Consider the following 20,006-nt stretch of genomic DNA (forward strand, 5'->3'; position numbering starts at 1 on the left):
ATCTGTACGTCTACCAGTGAAGTACCTTTTTTTCATGACGTCACACGTGAGTCAGCCAAGTCAGCCAGACGATTTCAAGCTCGAATGAGCAACAAGAGGGAGAGAGAGGGAGAGAAAGAGAGGGAGAGGGAAAGAGAGGATTATAAGAGCGAAGAGAACAAAACAACAACAGCAAGAGCTGAAAAGAAAAGGCTATTCATCAGAAACACTGCGTAACAAAAGCATGAGAGCCGTTATTTTCTCGCCGCACGTAAGGGTCCGTGTATAAACCGGGAATGCAAGAGCTCTGTGCGTTGAATGGCTGGATGCAAGCACATAGGACCGTATTCTAGTATGCATTGTACACAGACTCTCTGCTCTCCGCGCGCAACAACACGAACACAGGACCAAGTATGCGTTGATAACACTTTCTCAGTCAGCATCCAAGAAGTGTGTGTATTTCCTGGAGGACATTCCTACGATATTTCATCCTCAGCACAGTGCGACAGACAGGAACCAAGATGATAGTTTGGATAACGCTTTTAACGGCTTTACTTCCCCTCCTAGCAGGTAAGGATAGTAAGGTTTAATGTGTAGAGATGACGCACCGTTGTATGCAATCTCGAACCAATTTGAACCTTGAATGTGATATGTATGGATCTGTTATTTGAACTACAGCTGTATATACGTTTACGTATTCACCGAAAGGGAAACATATGATCACAATTATATATAGTATATTACCACAAAATACGAGTAAAATGATGCATTCATCCAGTTCCATAATACATTGTCATGGTACATATGTAGCAACTTACATCCAGGATTGCGGAAAATTGATACACGATGAGAAGAAACAGCGTGAATTCCGTCGAAAAATGCGGAATGTTTTCAACGACCATAATGAATGAAAAGCCCTCGTTGCGTTGCGTTGCGTTGTTATATTGATTGGTAGCAAATCCAAATCAGATAATGCTTGGATGTTTGGAGCCGTTTGGCTTCTGACTAAAATCAAGAATTGAACAAGACAAATCCACTGAACATAGAAGAGAAGAACAGCCAACTGGCTGTTTACTGAACAGTTAAAAATACAGCTAGAATTGTACTCGAGTACAATTCTAGCTGTATTTTTAACTGTTCAGTAAACATGGAACTGAATTGCTATGTATGAAAGACCGTGTATCATGACTGATCAATACATCCCCACGTCGGTGTTTTCATGTTGTGCTATCGCATCGTTTGGAGAACCCTGTACTACACGATTATATCACAAACAACAGTCATTCGTCATCGTTTGACTCAATCCGACCGACTCTGAGCATAACAAGTATACAATATGTTGTACACAATGTACGTATATACACCGCAGTATGTGTGGTTGACAGGAATGTGTAGGAAGGCATGATGTAATTCAACCTGATATACACTTTACTCAATATGTCACCGTAAAAAAAAAAGAGCTCCGAACATATTTATCAGCACTCATAACACCCTCAAACACTGGATGAATGTAGGCCTACAGCTACATTAGCTGTACCAAGTTACACTACACGATTGAAGGAGGGTGATTATCCTGATGTTCAAAGGAGGAAAAAAAAAACAAGGATTATTAGTGGTCGGGCTTTCACTCATCACTGTGCGATATTATTTCATGGTTGTCGAGTCGAAATAAATGATAATGCTCCATCCCCTGCACATAAAAAGGAGGAAGAAAAAGAAAAGAGAGAAGTCAGAGAAGAGGGAATATAATAGCGACAGAAAAAAGGCTAAAAGTACAAACTACACTTCGGTTTCCACGGCAACTCTTAAATTCATGGCCGTCTGTATCAAGCTGTGCATCAGATTTCAGCATTCCGGGTCAATGACGTTTTAGGAGTCAAAGGTCATAGAATCCTACACAAAGGATCACCGTCTGACATTAGAGGAATTTAACAACCTCGCACGTGGATGCTAATGGGGGAGAGAGATTCGTCATAGGTGTATAGCAGGGAAATAAGTACTCTCTAAAACAAATCGAGTGAAAATATACATTTTCACAGGAGTGAAGACAAAAAAAGTGTGAATTTATTTTGAAATTGGAGTGAATTTTGAGTGAAAATTTTCATTTTCACTCTTTTTAGTGTGACCTCAGGGATCACTCCAAAATTTTCGAGTGATCCCTGAGGTTACTCTAGAATTAGTGAAAATCAACATTTTCACTCAAAATTCACTCCAATTTCACTCCAATTTCACTCTTTTTTGTATTCACTCCTTTAAGATTTAATATTTTCACTCGATTTGTTTTAGAGAGTATACAATTAACTACACACGTACATTGAATGTAGATAACTTAAATTCTCTCACAGACTGTATAAGTAGTGCAGCTCATTTAATACTCGAATCACCATAATCTATACTGTAAACTTAAGTTACTTCTGTTCATTCTGTTCTGTGTGAGGCTACCCAGTCGAATATAATTCGGTATCATCATGACATATTGTGTAAGGGCATCATGCGTTTTGTTGTATTTGCATGATTGTTTTTATCGTAGGGGAATGAGATTCCAAAGAAGTAACCATACGGACAGTATGATAAATATGTGGCTCTTGAAGTACGAAATATGAGCGTGAATAGACTTCATGCAGGAACCGTAAATGACAATGAGAGTGAACTTTTCTAATGGATTAACCACAATAATGTGGACTACAGTGAACTGCCAGTAATGGCAGTCATTGTGTCTGGGGTTTAACCTGCCATCAGTATCAACTTCAAAAACAGAACAGTTTTGCCTTGGTTTCTTGCAGCAAGGAACTAGTCATCTCTTTAGGAGCAGAGACTCAATGTACTGTCACCGTAAAGGACGATCCTTTTAGATCATTTTAAGTGCTAGTACCAAGGAGCTTCAGTATAACGCCCTTGCTAGCACTAGTACACTACAGTACATGTGAACTGCAGTAATTTTTGCCTATTAAGGCCGCAGGGACACCTATGTTGGTGGGGTAGGACATTTTGCGAGGATGTTATTCATACGGAAGAGGCTATCATAATTGTTGTCAGCTACAGTATACAGACTCCTTTTGCGATGCAATTGACAAAAAGTGTATGTACAGAAATACATGTACATCCCGGAACGATGATACATATGGAATATGATACGTTGACAGAATTACATTGTAATGGTCTATTTACTACAATAAGAGTTTGAGATATTGCCGCCAACAGCAAGGATGGTGTGGACGCAAGTGTTATTCATCGCTTGATTTCTGATTACTACATCTGTACACGGGAAATACACACACTGCAATGTTACAGGGCTCTACGTGTATGTCTGTGTGCATACACTGCTCTTTAGTGGTATCTTTAAGTTGTGACTTATTCAAACACAGAGTATAACTGATAGATATTGTAAGAATTCACCAAATAAAAACACTGGTCTTTAGTTCTCCTTATACAAGAACAACTAAGAATTTTGATTTATAGAAAAAATAATCACATGCGCATACGAAAATAGTTGTAGGCTCCATGCAGACATAGACTTCGTAAATATCAAGATATATTTATGTATTTATAATTTTTTTTTCCACAATGATTTTGAAAAAAAAAATACTTGATACATGTATGACTGGATTGCAACAAAAAAAGAAAAAAAAAGAAGGAAGAAAAAGAGTGCACCAACTTTTGTTCACAAGGAAAGTTTACATTGCGTCCATTGAAAAAAAGTGCACCAACCATTTTCACCATGTCTGGTCTTTTTAAGGTACAGGAACACGTGCTTTGTTTGCTTAAATCGAGAGAGCTAATAGAGTTGAAGTTTTGTCCCTATTTGTTCAAAAAGATGTAACCAGAAAAGTCATGTTTGTCGTGTGGGGGAGACTTCGAACACTGTGTGCGATTATTTGCAAACTCACGCTTCTTTTAAAAGTCTGTGAAAGATGTTTACAAGCACTAAGAAACGAAGATGATTTCACGGATGAGACAGAGAGAGAGAGAGAGAGAGAGATGATGGCTATGATCAAAGTAGTTCCAAGGACGAAAAGGAAAACTATGTTGTTGTTGTTGTTGTTTTTTTCAGATAGTCTACATGTAAGTACTCTAGTTGATGTGAAAGCCTTATCTATATATTACGATGTTGACTTACATGTATCTTCATGATAATGAAATCATATTATCCATTGCGGAATATATTATTCAGTCAAAGATATTATAACGTTACAGATCGAACGCTTTTGATTAACTTTTCTCAATCATGTCTTTTTCTTTCTGTTTTTCTCGGACCCCTTCAATGAATCGTCTTCTATTCATCCCCCTGGCCATCTTCTATTTCCTCTCTCTCTCCCTCTCCCTCTCTCTCTCTCTCTCTCTCTTTCTCTCTCTCTGTCGCTCTCTCTTACCATCTTTATATTTCTTACCCATGTACTAAACACATTCCCAAACCCCACTCTCACGGTCTTTCTTGCCCTCCTCCCTGGCTCAATCTGTCTTCTCTCATGTAAATATTCTTTTCTTATCCTCCTCCTATTTCTACATTCTCCAACTTCCATTATCTGTCTCCATGTCTTCTATCTGCCCCTCTCTCCTTCTCTATCACCCTCTTTCTCTTCCTCTCTCTCTAAATGTTGACATTAGATGCCCTTACCGTGAATCCACCGGGGTCGTTGACCTTACAGGTCGGCGGATCGGGAATCCTGACCTGCGAGAACTTCGATGTAGACGGACCCCAGCCAGAGTGGGACGACCCCTACGGTGATCCCATCTATACCAGTTCCGGAGGTCAGTCAAACTTGAATACTATCAATGGCTAATGGATAGACCTCCCCTTACACAACGGTTTGAATTTAGAGACTACTGTTTTACGTGAATAAAGATAACAGAGAAATAGACTGTTGCAATCACTCCCTTTTATTTTATTGTTTGTTTATTTCCTTTGTTTACCTGGTCAAATGAACGTGTTCTGAAAGGAGGCTCATTCTGCAGGATGCTTTCCCCCGAAAGATTTGATAATTTTCATGCCTTGACAGGAGAATTTGTCGGCTCATTCATTGTGGAATTTACCCTACATGTATGTCCATTGTGCTGCAGAAAAAATCACGACTATCACAATTGATAAGTCTTTGTCCTCCTTGATTTTCACATGTAAATGTTTGGAACAGTGATTTATATCACTCCTTTCACTTTCTCACTTCCGATATCGTAATCTGTTTCCATAAAAGAAGAATGCAGAATATTGTTAGCTCTTCTATTGGATTAAACTGATGTAGGATGTCCTTATAGTATCAGTTTGTCAACGGATATGTCAGAGTGATTAAAGCTTATTATGCTGTACATTTTTTCCTTCTGTAGTACCGGTACGTAATTATTCAGTTACTCAATTGTGTTTATTCTTAGTAAAAATTATTTAGTGCTTTTAGTGAACGACCATGCAATGTAATTCTTCGTACAGTATTCACTCATAATTCTGCTAAACGGCAGAAGGTCTTCTGTTCGAAACTTACGTTAAATGAAGAGAGACAGAGAGAGAGAGAAAAAAAAAATAATATCCGCAGATTTGTCTGGCACGCCAAAGTGAAAATTTGGCATCAGTCCCAAAATCTTATGAATGAATTTAGAAAACGCTAACACTGAAGGGCGCTTTCAGTTCCAGTGTACATGTGTATGATAGCATTTACAAAATAATCATGAGATATGCTTTACTATTCTGATTAACAATCCACAGGATCCGGTAACCGTGTGTACATCACAAACTCCATCGACCCCACGGACTTTCACAAAGTGACCAGACTTCACCTGACCAATGTAATAGTCACCGATGGGGGCGGCTATTCGTGCAGGGCTCCAGGTCACCAGACGCAGTCGAGGATCGTGATCGTGCAGGGTGAGTGAGGATATCGATATGATCGAAAGAAGAAGAAGTGAAAAAACAACAACAACATTGCTCAGATCATCTTTCCTTTTATCGTCATCTTCTAGCGATGTCTACCAAAACAGTCGTATCAAAAGACCCGAATTACGAGATTTCAGGAGGATTTAGGTTTAAACATATTGTTTTAACAGTTTTTAATAAGGAGACGGTAACCACGGCAACCTGAAATAGGATTTTTTTTTTCAGCCGTATGGTAAATATATTTGTTTGTGAAAGAAGAACATATGAAGAGTTTGTTTGCAAAAACCGATAAGTCCATTTTTGAAGATTTTGAAGTACAGTCTCTGTCGTAAAGTGCAAAATAATACCTTTTAAATGATATATTGGTCACTACATACAAAGGTACATTTTCGAAGTTATGGTCAAAAGAAGCAAAAATGTTCTTATTATTCTCCTTGTTTTTCTCGACCTTTAATCGCAATTATCTCCATTTGGCAAATATGGTCTTATCGGTTTTTGCAAACAAACTCTTCATATTTCTATGAAATCATCAATCAGTCTCATTCAGGATATTTGTTCGTTATTAAAAATTTACCATTTTATATTTTGGTTCATACATTATTCTTCTTCAATGTGTCTGTGTTACACAAAAAAGCATCAGTCGACCTACCTTTCCATCCACCTATCTACAGTCATATCTGTGTCTATCTATCAGTCGATCTATTTATCCATCTATCGATCTATCTATCTATCTATCTATCTATCTATCTATCTATCAATATATCTATCTTTCTATCTGCCTGTCTGTCTATATGTCTGCAAATGTCGATCTTTTTGTGTGTATCTATCTGTCTATATATCTATCTGTCTGTCTGTCTCTCTCTCTCTCTCTCTCTCTCTCTATCTATCTATCTACACCTTCCATCTATCTATTTGTTTTATCTATCTCTCCATATCTCCCATCTATCTTAACGTCCCACCACCTATTTATCTTTAATTCTTCACCTCCCACTCTCCATACCTGTATCCTACAGTCAAGCTTTCCCATTGATACACAGGTCGAAGGATAAGGGATCATACTGTACCCTAGTCTCCACCCCACATACCATACCAGTCAAACAGGTGCCAATCCACTTTCACCAAAACGCCTTGTTTTACTTGTTTTCACCCGATCTAGAGCTAATTCGTTTCACGCGCCAAGAAGAGGAGCAAAACCAACGACTAATCTTCAACACGACGGGCACGTTGTTCTGCACCGCTGAGCCCCGTGACACGCTGGAAATCGCCTGGTCCAAGGACCGCGACTCCGTCGATCCGAGAGGTACGATTGCGCCGTGCTATATTTCTATTGTCATTTCTAATAGCTTTTATGCAAAGGCGTTTCCAAGCAGCCACGCTATTCCCTAGCAACTATGAATCAAAATAATGCCTGCTAGATCGCATGTAACTTTGTAAAAGAAAATCAACTTTGTAATATCATTTACATATAATAGATAATTTTAACTCTTGGCAGACGTACTGCGGCTGGTTTATAGAGTGCTCTGGGCTTAAAGGACAAGTTCACCTTCATATACATGTGGATTGAGTGAATGCAGCAATATTAGTAGAACACATCAGTGAAAGTTTGGGGAAAATCCGACAATCCGTTCAAAAGTTATGAATTTTTAAAGTATCTGTGCAATCACTGCTGGAGGAGAAGACTACTACAGTGTATGATGTCACATGCGTACAACAATATAAGGAAAATAAAAAGAGAATTTCACAAAACTTGACTTTTTGAATAAAGTGCACATTTTTTCGACATGTTACTGACTTATGTTAGGGGTAATATTATTTCCCCTGACATCTGAAAGAGGGAAGTCGAGTGTTCTTTTATTATGTGAGAAAAGTGAGAATATCTTGAATTTTCTTTATACTTTCTTTATATAGTTGTACTCATATGACATCACAAGCTATAGTAGTCTTCTCATCCAGCCGTGACTGAGCAGAAACTTCAAAAATTCATAACTTTTGAACGGATTGTGCGATCTTCCTCAAACTCTCACTGATGTGTTCTACTAATATTGCTGCATTCACTCAACCCACATGTCTATGAAGGTGAACTTGTCCTTTAAGGACTCCTTGATAATTGTGTTGCACGAAATTTGAATAGTGTTTGTCCTTGAATGTAGCTATACATTTTGTAGTTTTAGAGAGTTTACCAATTATCATTTTTTCTCATTCTCTAATATACCGGTAAGGTGTCCCTCTTCAAGTCCCATGCTTGTTCATTTTGGATACTTGCCAAACATCTGTACGAATATAATCATGATGCATAATACTTCTAATCCAGTGACCTTATAAGAGCATGTACTGGTTTCTGAAGAATTTGTGTTAGTCAAACATAGAGCACGGACGCGCTTGTCCTTCAACTCGCTGTAATACCTCTCTGAATTTTTGGACAGACATCAAGTATTCCATCGTGTTCGGTCAACTCACGGTACACAACATCATCGAGGCAGACCAAGGGATCTACACGTGTAGTGCGTACTACCCAAACAGCGGCTCGACCTCCGTTCTCGACATCAACGTCGTGGTCCAAGGTAGGTGGCTATGTCTGTTGTACGTCCCAAGGAAAGTGAAGTTTGGGGGGGGGGGGGGGGAGCTAGATTAGCTTGAAAGGAAACCCTAAGGAGAAAAGGGGATTTTGCAAAGTCTAAAGATACAAAGAGTTGATAGCCGTCACTGATAAATAGATATCACTGACTGCCAGTCGTTTGAAGTGATAAAGGGTGCCTGCCACCCTATCCAAGTATAGTGAAACGTTCATGATCCTAGTGAAACGTTCATTATCCTAGTCAAACAACCAACGATGATTATTTTTGGTTAATTTGATTTTTTTACATAAAACAAGCAGGAAAGGAATGCATTAATAACGGAATAATCTCCACATTCTCACTGCCACAGTGCCCCCAACCTGGGAAGTCGCGCCAGGGAATCGTGAAGAAGTGGTAGGCACCACGGTGGTCATTCAGTGTCGAGCTCGAGGGAACCCACCCCCGACCTACACCTGGACGGACCGAACGGGAGCGGTGGAGCGCAACATCACAAACGACGACCCGCGGTACTCGCTGTCAGACGACGGAGAGTTCCTCACCATTATTAATGTAGAACTCCCGCAAAGTGGCAATATCTTCGTCTTTGAGTGTACGGCCAACAATGATCCAGTGGGCTCGAAATTTAGGTATGAATCGTTATTGTTTATTTGTTCTTTTTATCGACTTTGATTTTAAGAAACGAAAGTGTTGTTGCAGTAGTATCATTTTCTTCCATGCATTCAGGCTTGAAACAGTTCATTTGTCCCTATGTCTCCGATGAGAAACCGTGGACTAAGAATTAAAAAAAAAAAGATTTTGGACTTGCGTTTTTATGACAATGCTTTAAAGAAATTGAATTTCATGATTTTTTTACTTTTTCTCTCCTCTCCTACGAACTACCACAGGACATCAATCAGCAAGTCATTTCTCTTAACCGTACTCGTCCCACCCACACTCAACCAAGCCGTCACCATTGTCGTGTCTGAAGAGCGCCCCCAGACGGTCAGCTTCCAGTGCGCCAACACACAGAGTAACTCCGAGGCCACGTTGTCATGGCGACGAGATGGACTGGAGCGTGAGGACGAACTTTTCCTCGGGTCACAGGTACGTCGTTTGGAATGCAGGAGGCTGCAATGTCTAATTTGTCGCATATTATTTTGCAAGTGCATACTAATGTAATGTCTATGTCCAAGTCGGCCTTCATGACTCACCTTCACCTAGCTGACAAGTTGCTCACAAGCGGGCATTCAAACCTAGCCATTTCAACTTATGTCACTTCATGTCCCTTATGTCATCGTGGTTGTGATTATTATACTGCAATACAATACAATGAATGCTTGATGTGCTCTTATAATGATAATGTTAAGGTCTTATTTACCCTGGGTAGCCTCTTCAGTGGTACCACTGCTTTACCAGAGGGCCCTGCCATTATTATTACCCAGGTAGCCATTTATACACCTGGGTCGAGAGGGACATGGTGAGTAAAAACATATTGTCCAAGGACGTCAGCACTTGGCGGGATTTGAACTCGTTTCCTCCTGCACTATGCCACAGCACCCCTGTCTCCTCATGAGGCTCAGAGTGCTAACAAATTACCCCCCCCCCCAAAAAAAAAAAAAAATACTTTTATAAGTATCAACATGATTGTTGTCATTATCATTATTGTCTTGTTGATTTTCGTACTGCTTCAGCCGGACGATTCCCGTGTGGTGGTCACAAGGGATGACCAGACTGGCGCCCTCACGCTGACCATCGAGAATGCCCAGAGAGTCCACGAGGGCCAATGGAGCTGCTTCGCGGAGAGCCGAGCTGGAGAGTTCTATGTACACCACATCCTAAGAGTAGAATGTGAGGATAGCAAGGATCCTATTTCTTTAATCTAAAGATAGAGGTATAAGTAAAATAAGGTATATCAACTAATTTGGTCGATCAGTCAATCAGTCACTATCTTATGTGAATTCCTTTTTTTTCGGAATCGAATTCTTAAGTGATTAGAGCAGTTTAAGCCAATTAAAAAAATCTATTTACCAATCGCACACTGCTGGCAGCCTATAGGCATTCCGGTGAATGAACGATAAAATGTCCAATAAATTACATCATTTTGGCTCTCTGTAAATCAAGCTCAGAAAGGGATTGGAATTAAAGACTGCACTTAAGAAATTGTATTTGCGCATCTACTGAGTTCACTCTTTGTAGTTTTGGCATAAAGCTTTGGCACATATTTGTAGCCTGATTCTACTTAGCCCGATCAGAGAACAAGGACAATCACAACTAGAAGTCATAACAGTAGTAGCAGTCTACGAAGAAAAATGGCGGAGGATGCAGAATAATGGTTCTGATAACAAGAAGAAGAATGGAAGATGAAAACTGGATGATGACCAGGAGAAGGAGGAGGGAGGGGATAATAAAAAGAAGGCAAATGACACGAAATGAAATTTCGAGTCTGTTGAATCTAAATGAGAAAATATAGCACTCACATTTTATAGCTGAGGTTGTAACCAAGTTGTGCTGTTAACGAAATTGATGACAGAATATATTGGGATATCTTCTGAATATCATCGATTTTTGACTTTCAACAAAATTAACTCATGCGTATTTTCATGTTGAATGTCTATGTACTTCAGATGCACCGATCATTGATCAGACTAGAACGCCCTATCGGACGATATCATGGGAAGGTAATCCGACCAACCTGACGTGTGCTTTCCTTGGATACCCTAATCCTACGCTCAGATGGTTCCGGAACAACTATCGGTTGAACGAAACCGATCACATTGATTTCCTGTCGAATCTCCCCACTGGCGTGACGATTGTTCACGTGAGTACTAACAGCAAACGATTTTATATTAGAAGTGCATGGCGGTGTACGGATCTTTCCTATCCTCCCTGGACGTAGTTTAATTCTATTTTAAATCCACCTGCATTTAACAAAATTCATCTGGATAGCAGGAATCAATGGAAGCGTGATTAGATGTTCCAAGGTTTTGCAAGCCCATGTGAAAAAAAAAGGAGAAATGTAGGAAAAATTAGATTTTGTTATTAAGTTAACAATTGTTCCTTCACTTATTGCATCAGAAAACATGCACCAAACCGATGACAACAGAGTCTCGTTCCCAATGACAGATTGCTTCCCTTCTAACTCTGTTATCAGTGTCAAGCTGTCTTTATAAATCATTAGTCTGTATAAAATATTAGATCGCTATTGTTCCTTACTTCTTGCCCACAAATCTAATTCCTCATGTTGTTTATTCTTTGAGAAGAAAAGACTAAGAGAATTCCTTTCTAAGGCCTGACGCAGATGCACTAGCATGCACCCCTTTGGAAATATATAACATCTATTTTCAGTAGCTAGGTACCAGGGTTCGTAATGAATATGTCTGTATGTGATTTACGTCTTTTTCGAAAGGAGGAGACACAACAATTTAGAAAGAGTACACAGCAGAGGTCGTTATCCTTAGTCTCTTCTTTACCTTTGTCACATGTCTGATAGATTGTTCCTCAGCTGGAAGACTTCGGAGCCTACTTCTGTGAGGCGAGAAACTCCGAGGGATACCTGAGATATCGTCAGGAGCTGATCAAAGCGGGTAAGATCGGCGGGAGGGTGACTCGGAGGTTCCGATGGTTGATTCGCTTCGTGCTGCTGTAGACCTGCTGACTAATATGATTGATTCAAATTCTATCCATTCCATTTTTACGACAGAAATGTTCTTAACGATCAGAGAGCATAAACACAAGAACTAATAACAAAATTGCTTCCAGAGATTATTGTATTTAGATACAATGAGTATCGCATGTGTACATGGATGGTACAGCTCGTAGCTGGGTCCTGAGAGGAAAAAGAAATGTAAGATTTTGTACTCTGAATGCTCTCTCAGATTGGTCTTTTCAATAAGGCTGAGGAGCAGGGATATTCCGGATAGAAGACCCTTCAGCAATTTTTGTTAGGAAACATCTAAGTGTGTATTTCAAAGTGGAGGGGAAAAAAATAACACACACACGGCAACCCCTGCCAGGCAAGATAAAAAGATAGTGACCCAATAGTTATTGTTCAAAATGAACAAGTATTGCTGTTATGAAGTGGATATCATTGGCTTATCATCAGTAAAGGCACAACGGTATCCTGATAGATACAAGTAAGGGATTCGAAGTCATACTTTCAGGTTTATGCCGCCTAACTTACAAACTTATAAAGATTAGAAAATCTTATATCTCAAATTATTCTCAACTGAGGGAAGAAATCACACGCAGCAGAGAAAGCTAAATGTCATGCCGATTGTTAATGAATTTATCTTGAAGAGTTACGTCGTCTTTCAATGTAAAGAACAGTGAGTTAAATTGGGCACAGACCTTACCCGTCTTTGTACATTCACAGATAAAACCCAGGAAGAAAAGTATTTATCAAGTGTCACATGTATACAAAATATATCAGATAAAGTGCACCCCCAAAAAAGTGTCGTAGACAAGCTGTGTATCGATATATTAAACTATTACAGTGTTCCCTGACTGCCGACATTTCTTCCCCCTGCAGCAAAGCCCTCCAGGCCGCTGGCTTTGGAGGTTCGCGACGTTAGCGCTTCAACCATCAAGATAAGATTTTACCCACCAACCGACGATGGCGATCTACCGATTACCGGATATGTCGTCAGTTACTGGATCCGATTCAACGTCCGGGCAGAGAACTACATCTACGATAATCGTATGTTGATCGATACCCGTCCTTCACTCGATTACGCCTTTAACATGGTGGCTGTGTTAAATCAGTGAGACAAAGGGCAGGCGATTGGAAAAGTATAGTGGCTTCATAGAAGTTCAACCTAGAATGATAATGTTCTGAAAAAGATATCAATTTGCTTCAATTCAGTTCAGTTCGTTGTAATTCAATTCAATTTAATACATCTAAATTCATTTCAATTCATGTGGCGTAGATTTTTTCTCTTTTTTTTCCGTTTTGGCAAAGTATTATTCCGAATTCAATATTTCTTGTATGTTATTTTGCTCATTGTTGGGCTTGTGTCAACCTAATTTCAAAATATATTGTACCACAAATATTATCATTGCATCATTAATGTGAAGGTATCCTTTTCAACAAGCCTATTTGCCTCTCATGATTTACTTTGTATGAGGTCACCATCTATGTCGCTATTTGAAACTTAATTGTTTATTAGCTTAAATACTTTTGTTACATAAGTGGAATTAATTCTTTATTACATGTCCGAATTTGATGATGTTTCAGCCATTCTTCCTGTACATCGTATTTACTTTATTTGATAAACACAACTTAAACTTGGCGTGGTATACTCTTTACTGTTGGCTTTATTTGTTTGCATACCTTTCGTAATATATTCATTGAATAAGTATTCCATCTTGTCATACCATCCAATCATATTTTGGAAATCATATTACCTGTTATGTAACCTCTAAGGTGTTGCATATTTGGAACCAGTCTCATATAGTGTTGTATAGACACTACCAACCATCAATTTGCTTGTGATGTTCACCCACTTGCGAATTTATTGACACCACCTAATTAGAAAATCGAAAGGAGAGCACAGTCATGCGGATACAGCCTCACACAAGTATGTATTTTATATATCAGTCAAACGCATTTCAATGTATCACCGTGGTTACAAGTTGTGTCTATCACAGTATGCTCTCTCCCCTTCTTGTTTGTATACCAACGTTTCCAGCCTATTCCGATGTTGATCTTTGCCGAGATATACTAGCGCCCCCTAGCGCCGGAGCCGAGCTAGAGTGTTTCGATTCCTGTGAGAACACGCTGCAAATCTGCTGCCCGTTTGGAACAAGGAGACTGTGTGTGGATAGGCCCGTCACACAGGAATGTAAGTAGGGCAGTACATAGCTCAGAAATAGGCGCACGCCACCTCTTCGTTGGTCCTTGCATGCCAAACGTTTCGTGTATTTTTCCCTACCCTTGCTTCTGGAGAACGTGATTATTCTGTCCTAATAAAAACTGAAGTACATGTACTTCTTTACTCGCCCCAAACAGGCCCCAATGGCCATGTGAAGTTTCACTGTCCAAAACATCTCTTTTCCTTTTTTTAATGTTTTTTTTTTTATTTGATTTGATTTGTTTTGTTTTGTTTGTTTGTTTGTTTGTTTGTTTGTTTGTTTGTTTGTTTTGGGCGGTCTTTTTCACCTACATCATCTAATTTTTTAAATCATCTACAATCTTTAGTGGCAGACGATAGAGATAAAACAAGCCACCATTTATTGTAACAGCGCTCTCTCTGTTGTACGCTACGAAGGTTAAGCTAATTAATTACAATTATAGAGAACGGCTGGTTCTGTTTTTCTTTCATTTTCATAATGTTGTTTTCATACATTTTCTTCAATGTTAAATGTCTATATATTATATCAAAAACAAAATCTGACTATTTTTTCATTCTATTCAGACACCGAAATTCTACTTGTTGGACTAAGCGCACAGAGTATTTATATCGTCCGTGTAGCGGCCATGAACGACCTGGGTACTGGGGAGTGGACAGAGAACAAAACAGTCAACACCGATGTTTTCAGTGAGTGATCATGTAATCATGAAGTCATGTTGTCATGTAGCCATGCATTCATGTCAATAAACAGTAACACAACTACCTGGCCATCCTTTCACGTCATTATCAACTAGCTCATGAGTACCGGCGGGAACGTTTTAAGGGAGGTTCTTTCTTCAAGGAGATGTTGATAATCGTAAAAGTCTTTGAGGGGAAAAAAAAACCCCGAACAATTAGTGATTAGTCAGTTGAGTGGAGTTGATTTGGAGTGCAGTGACTTGCATTGAACCCACATTTCACAGAACATACCGGTGATGATTGAACATACATTATCAAGCGACTCTATTGTCGTTTTCATAAGTCTCATTTGAATCTGAAGACACGTGTACAGAAACAAGAGCGAATCCTGTGACGGAAAACGATTAGAGTAAAGCGAGGGATCATAGACTTACAAAGGTCTTACTGCTATCAGCTATTCCATTAATTTGTATTGTTTTAGACATGTATGGATATGTTTATCTTGGTACGTATGTATATTTGTATGAAATCCGTCATTATTTCATTCCTCAACCTATTTATTCTTGAGTTATTATGTTTGTTTATTTACTTGCCCAGCAACAGTTCATTCACGTAATTATTAAGTTTGTTTAGTCAATTTATTACCTCATTTGTAAATGCATTTTTGATACACTGAAAAGCAAAAGATTATTGATTTTATTGCCGCTATCCTCTCGATAGGTAAACCCGATATGCCGACGATAATTTCCCGCCCGGAGTCGGACAAAGGTGACGAGTATACATTGAGATGGGAACCACCGATCAACGATGGAGGGTTGGATATCGATCGATACCTCATAGCATATTCTCAGGTATATCATGGACGAACTAGGGAGTGGCAGTGTGAGACTCAGTCATATTCAGTTATTTGTTTGTTGTTTTGAAGGGTTTGGAGAAGGGGGTGGTTATCATGTCACTTTTATTTCTCAATCACTAAGCAGACACTCCATCACTCATCACTAATGACCAATGTAATGTCAGTTAAATGGGACGTACGCCCTCATCGGCCATCTGTTTCTGGCTTTGTTCTCTTCTCTTTTCGTCAGTTATTTGTGTTCGAAATAGAGACCCTATTGTATGTATTAACGTCTTCTCCTACTCTTACTGGGCTTCGACTGTTCAACTTCTCATATTCACCCTTCCCTAACTCAGTGTTCATCCTGAGCGTCATTTACTCCTCATTGCAGATATTTTTTTTCTTCCTCTACTTTCTTTCTTTCGATCTATTCCTTTTGACATCTTCATGTTTTTTGTTGTGCCTTCCACCCGTTTAGCTATAACGCTGTACTTGCAGATCCTGGATACAATGCAATAACATGATAACAACACTATGTGGAGGAAACGATCTTCTATTAGAAGGAGCTAGAGATTCAATGTAATGTAAAAAATGCTATCTTTTGGCTGGTGGAGAATTGAATTTTTTTATACCAAAATCAACTCTCCAGGTGGACGGGCCGTCAGTAGATTCTCTCGGGCCGCGGCCGGTACGAATGACAGCTAAGGGTAACAGTCGCAGCCAGGTGCTTGACAACCTCAACCCTGGGATGTTCTACCGCATCGAGTTGAGGGCGGAGAATGACATTGATGAAAGTGACCCGGCAGTGATTACCATGGAAACGGCTGGAAACTTTGTCTTCCTGACCACACCCAAGAGTAAGGTCCTCCTTCCCTTCCACCATGATGTGACTCCACCCAACAATAAGATGCCCCCTTTCCCACCTGCTCTACACGTCCATCCGTATTGTTCCCCCTTCCACCCCTATTTTCACGCGTGCCATGATTCTAAGATACCGCCTCCGTCTTGTCTCCAACTACACTTCCCCTGCTATTCCAAATTGACTAATACGTAATAGTTATTCTAAGGCATGATAACGTTTCAGGTTAAGATGGATTTGACCAAAATTTCCACTTCTTGCAGTTCATGTCTGCACACTCATTACAGTGATAATTGCATTCCATCAAATTTTACATCATCATCATCATCATCAACAACAACAACAAAATGTAGGTTACATGCCCGGTTTTTGTCATGAGAAACTGGTATTTAGATAAACCCTTTTTACGTTTCAGTCAATGCGATTCATAATACTAGTTAGTATTCAAATAATCATGTTCCGCTGTATTCTTCCCACTATTTCGATATAAATATTTAGCTCGGCCGGAGGGTCCCTTTGGTGACAGGTTTGTCTTCTCAAATCGCATCATCATCGCTATCATATTCGTCGTCCTCTTGGTGTTCATGATCATGGTCGACCTTTGCTGTTTCTGCATCAACGACTGCGGCTTGCTCATGTTCATCTGTGTAACCTGCTGTGGAAAGACGCCCCCATCGACGAAAGAACAGATAGAGATGGAGAACGAATTCAGGTAAAGGGAAACAGATGTCTTTGTTCTAAAAACAAACAAAGAAACAAACAAACATAGATTTTGGAACATCAACATCATCATCGGCAGTAGGAGGAGGAGCCTTCTAATCCTACTGGAGTCGGAGATGATGATGATGTTGAAGACGATGATGTTAAGGAGAATGCTTAATGATTATGTTGATGTTGACGATGTAAACGGTAATGATATTGACGAAGATGTTTTTAATGATGTTACGTTATTGATAACGAAAATGATAATACACATAATTGATGACGATAATGATGATAACGTTAACGATGATTAGTATTGTATCTGTTACCATCTGATCATTATTGTCATTCCTGTCGATGAAATGAAAATGCGTCTCAAGAAATTTTATTCCTCTTTGCAATGACAGAGTGCATATCTAGTGGGATGAGGGTAAAATCATGCCACAGTTCTACAACCACACAGAAATCTATTTTTGTCGAGAATTGTGTAAAATGTTAAGCTGGTAATCCCCGCTTCTTTAATCTGATATTCTTTAAAACATTGTATCTGGTGGTTTGTTATGCGTTCTTTTTTGTTAATGAAAGGGCATGTTCATTAATTTATGTTTATAAACAATGCATGTGTTTTATGACATTTCCCGCTATACTTTATATCCCCAGCACTGTCCAAGACGATCTAAAGGACTGGGAGAGTTTTGACGGAAGGCCGTGAACGATTAAAACTTGAGACCAAAACCAGAAAACTATTTACTGTGAATATAAAGGAGCGAGTAGTGGAGAGGACACCGAGAGGATCTCTTTATGAATGGTCGCAGGAGGTCAAGACCTCTGTCCATCATTTATACTCATTAAATCTCCTTTCGTTCTCAAAGCACCGACTGTGAGCAATTACCATGACAACTAACTTTCCTCTGTGTCTAGGTGCAGGTGCATTAAAAATTTTAAGAGGAAGCTCAAACATACGTAGTGGTGGTAGTTTCCTCACATCATACCTGAAGTAAATGAAACACATGAAAGACATGAAACAACATAAAAACACTAACAGTGAAATATGTGACTGTCACATGGTTGAAATACTAAACCCGAAGGTTAGCCTTCATTAATATAGCTTGCGATGACATGTGCAGAGTAGTAATGTCTGTAATGTGATCGCCAATAAAAGGAAACAACACCAACAACAAAAAATGCAAAATCAAGATTGTATGTTGTTGAAAACTTAGCAAGTACAGTCTACATTGCCTAAGTCGACATCGTACAGGTCGAAAATTTTGCTTTGTCGGATCATTTTCATCTGGATGGTTATACTGTAAACATGTGCTTTGTCTTCTGTTGTGTAAGACAAAATTCACATAAAGTCTGAGAATTTTCTCCGGACCCTTTGCAGGGACAAATTCAGGAATTTCATTGAAAAAAAAGGAGGGGGGGGGGGGGGGGAGGGGGACGCAAAAATATTTCTGGTGCTACTTCCGGGTTTCATTTCACTTTTCCTTTTTATTTCTTTTGTTTTAACAAAAAAAAAATAAAAATAATGGGGGCTCACACACGGTGCCCCCCCCCCCCTTTGGATCCGCCACTGCTTGGATTAACTCCCAGGCGACGTTAACTGTATAATTCCCTCCACTATAATTCATCATTACAACTTTCATCCCACTTGAAGGGAGAGAGAAAGAATAAGAAAAAAAGAGTGCAAGTTGCTGTGAAAAGTCTTTTTTTTTTCTCATTCAAATGAAATCAGTGTGTGAAAATAAAATTTCGCATGGAGTGATGTTTTCTTGTCAAAAATGAACCACGATTCATAATGATACGACGTACTACGAAAATTGCGATCGTGCGAAAATTCCTGCAACAAACAGAGACTTTCAAGCACGTTCTAGAATGATGAACACTCTGTATGTAGGAATACTTTAGACATATTTCAAGTCATTTCTTCAGTTTGTCCCTTATTGGATTTGCGTTTGTTCGTTTGATTGTTTGTTTGTTCGTTTGTATGTATGTTTTTGGACACAATGTTTCTTCCGCCGAAGATTGATTCCTTTGTGAGGTACTTTTGTAAATATGTAATCATAATCAAACAGTACTATCGATTTTGTAACATATTACGGTGATTATGTACATACTTTTCTGCCAAAAGTGGTATATTTGATATTTCATCTTTTATACAAGTCATTGTGATGTACATTGTAATCATATTACATGTATGTACTTATGTACGAGAAATCTACACGTGCAGTGATGTCTTATTGTAGCAAACTCAATTTGTTTTATCACGTGACGTCAAGTTTTGAGAATCACTAACTTTGATATAAAATATGAGGTTTGGGGCAAGAAAAATTGACTTTAAAGGGGAGTATGTATCCTAATATTAGTTTTGTAAGTACACGCAAGAATGCGCTGTATTATGTTTGTTAAGATCCGTCGAGCTGATATCACGCTCATGTCTACAATCTTAGACGATTGGATCTCTCCAATGCTGAGTCTTATAAGATCTCTCTCGTTTACAAAGGTCTCTATATGAAAGGCTCGCAAAATCCTACATGCGTGTAACTTAAAAAAAAAATTCCTTTTCCCCCTTCTAAACTGTATTATAGTCAAGTCACGCTACATCTAGACGTGCTGTATCACATGCTTTGCTTCTTTGGTTACTCATTCATTGGCCAATATGGTGTGGCATAACTTACGTAATATACAT

At 39.1% G+C, this 20,006-nt stretch overlaps 1 protein-coding gene across 1 annotated transcript; it reads left to right on the top strand.

Moving 5' to 3' along the window:
- The first annotated feature begins 379 nt into the window (after positions 1 to 379).
- Positions 380 to 18,042, top strand: LOC139722693 (fasciclin-2-like). The gene is made up of 17 exons (XM_071633987.1): positions 380 to 549; positions 4,585 to 4,728; positions 5,672 to 5,830; positions 6,996 to 7,139; positions 8,263 to 8,400; positions 8,765 to 9,041; positions 9,300 to 9,498; positions 10,086 to 10,242; positions 11,019 to 11,212; positions 11,885 to 11,978; positions 12,923 to 13,090; positions 14,082 to 14,234; positions 14,808 to 14,930; positions 15,642 to 15,772; positions 16,406 to 16,613; positions 17,114 to 17,327; positions 17,978 to 18,042. Exons 1-17 carry the CDS (start codon positions 501 to 503, stop codon positions 18,027 to 18,029), a joined length of 2,604 nt encoding a protein of 867 aa, XP_071490088.1. The 5' UTR covers positions 380 to 500; the 3' UTR covers positions 18,030 to 18,042.
- Positions 18,043 to 20,006: the final 1,964 nt, after the last annotated feature.

Source organism: Diadema antillarum, unplaced genomic scaffold (genome assembly GCF_040938485.1).
Source record: "Diadema antillarum isolate AM-2024a unplaced genomic scaffold, OU_Dant_1.0 scf00000170, whole genome shotgun sequence".
Classification (NCBI taxonomy): domain Eukaryota; kingdom Metazoa; phylum Echinodermata; class Echinoidea; order Diadematoida; family Diadematidae; genus Diadema; species Diadema antillarum.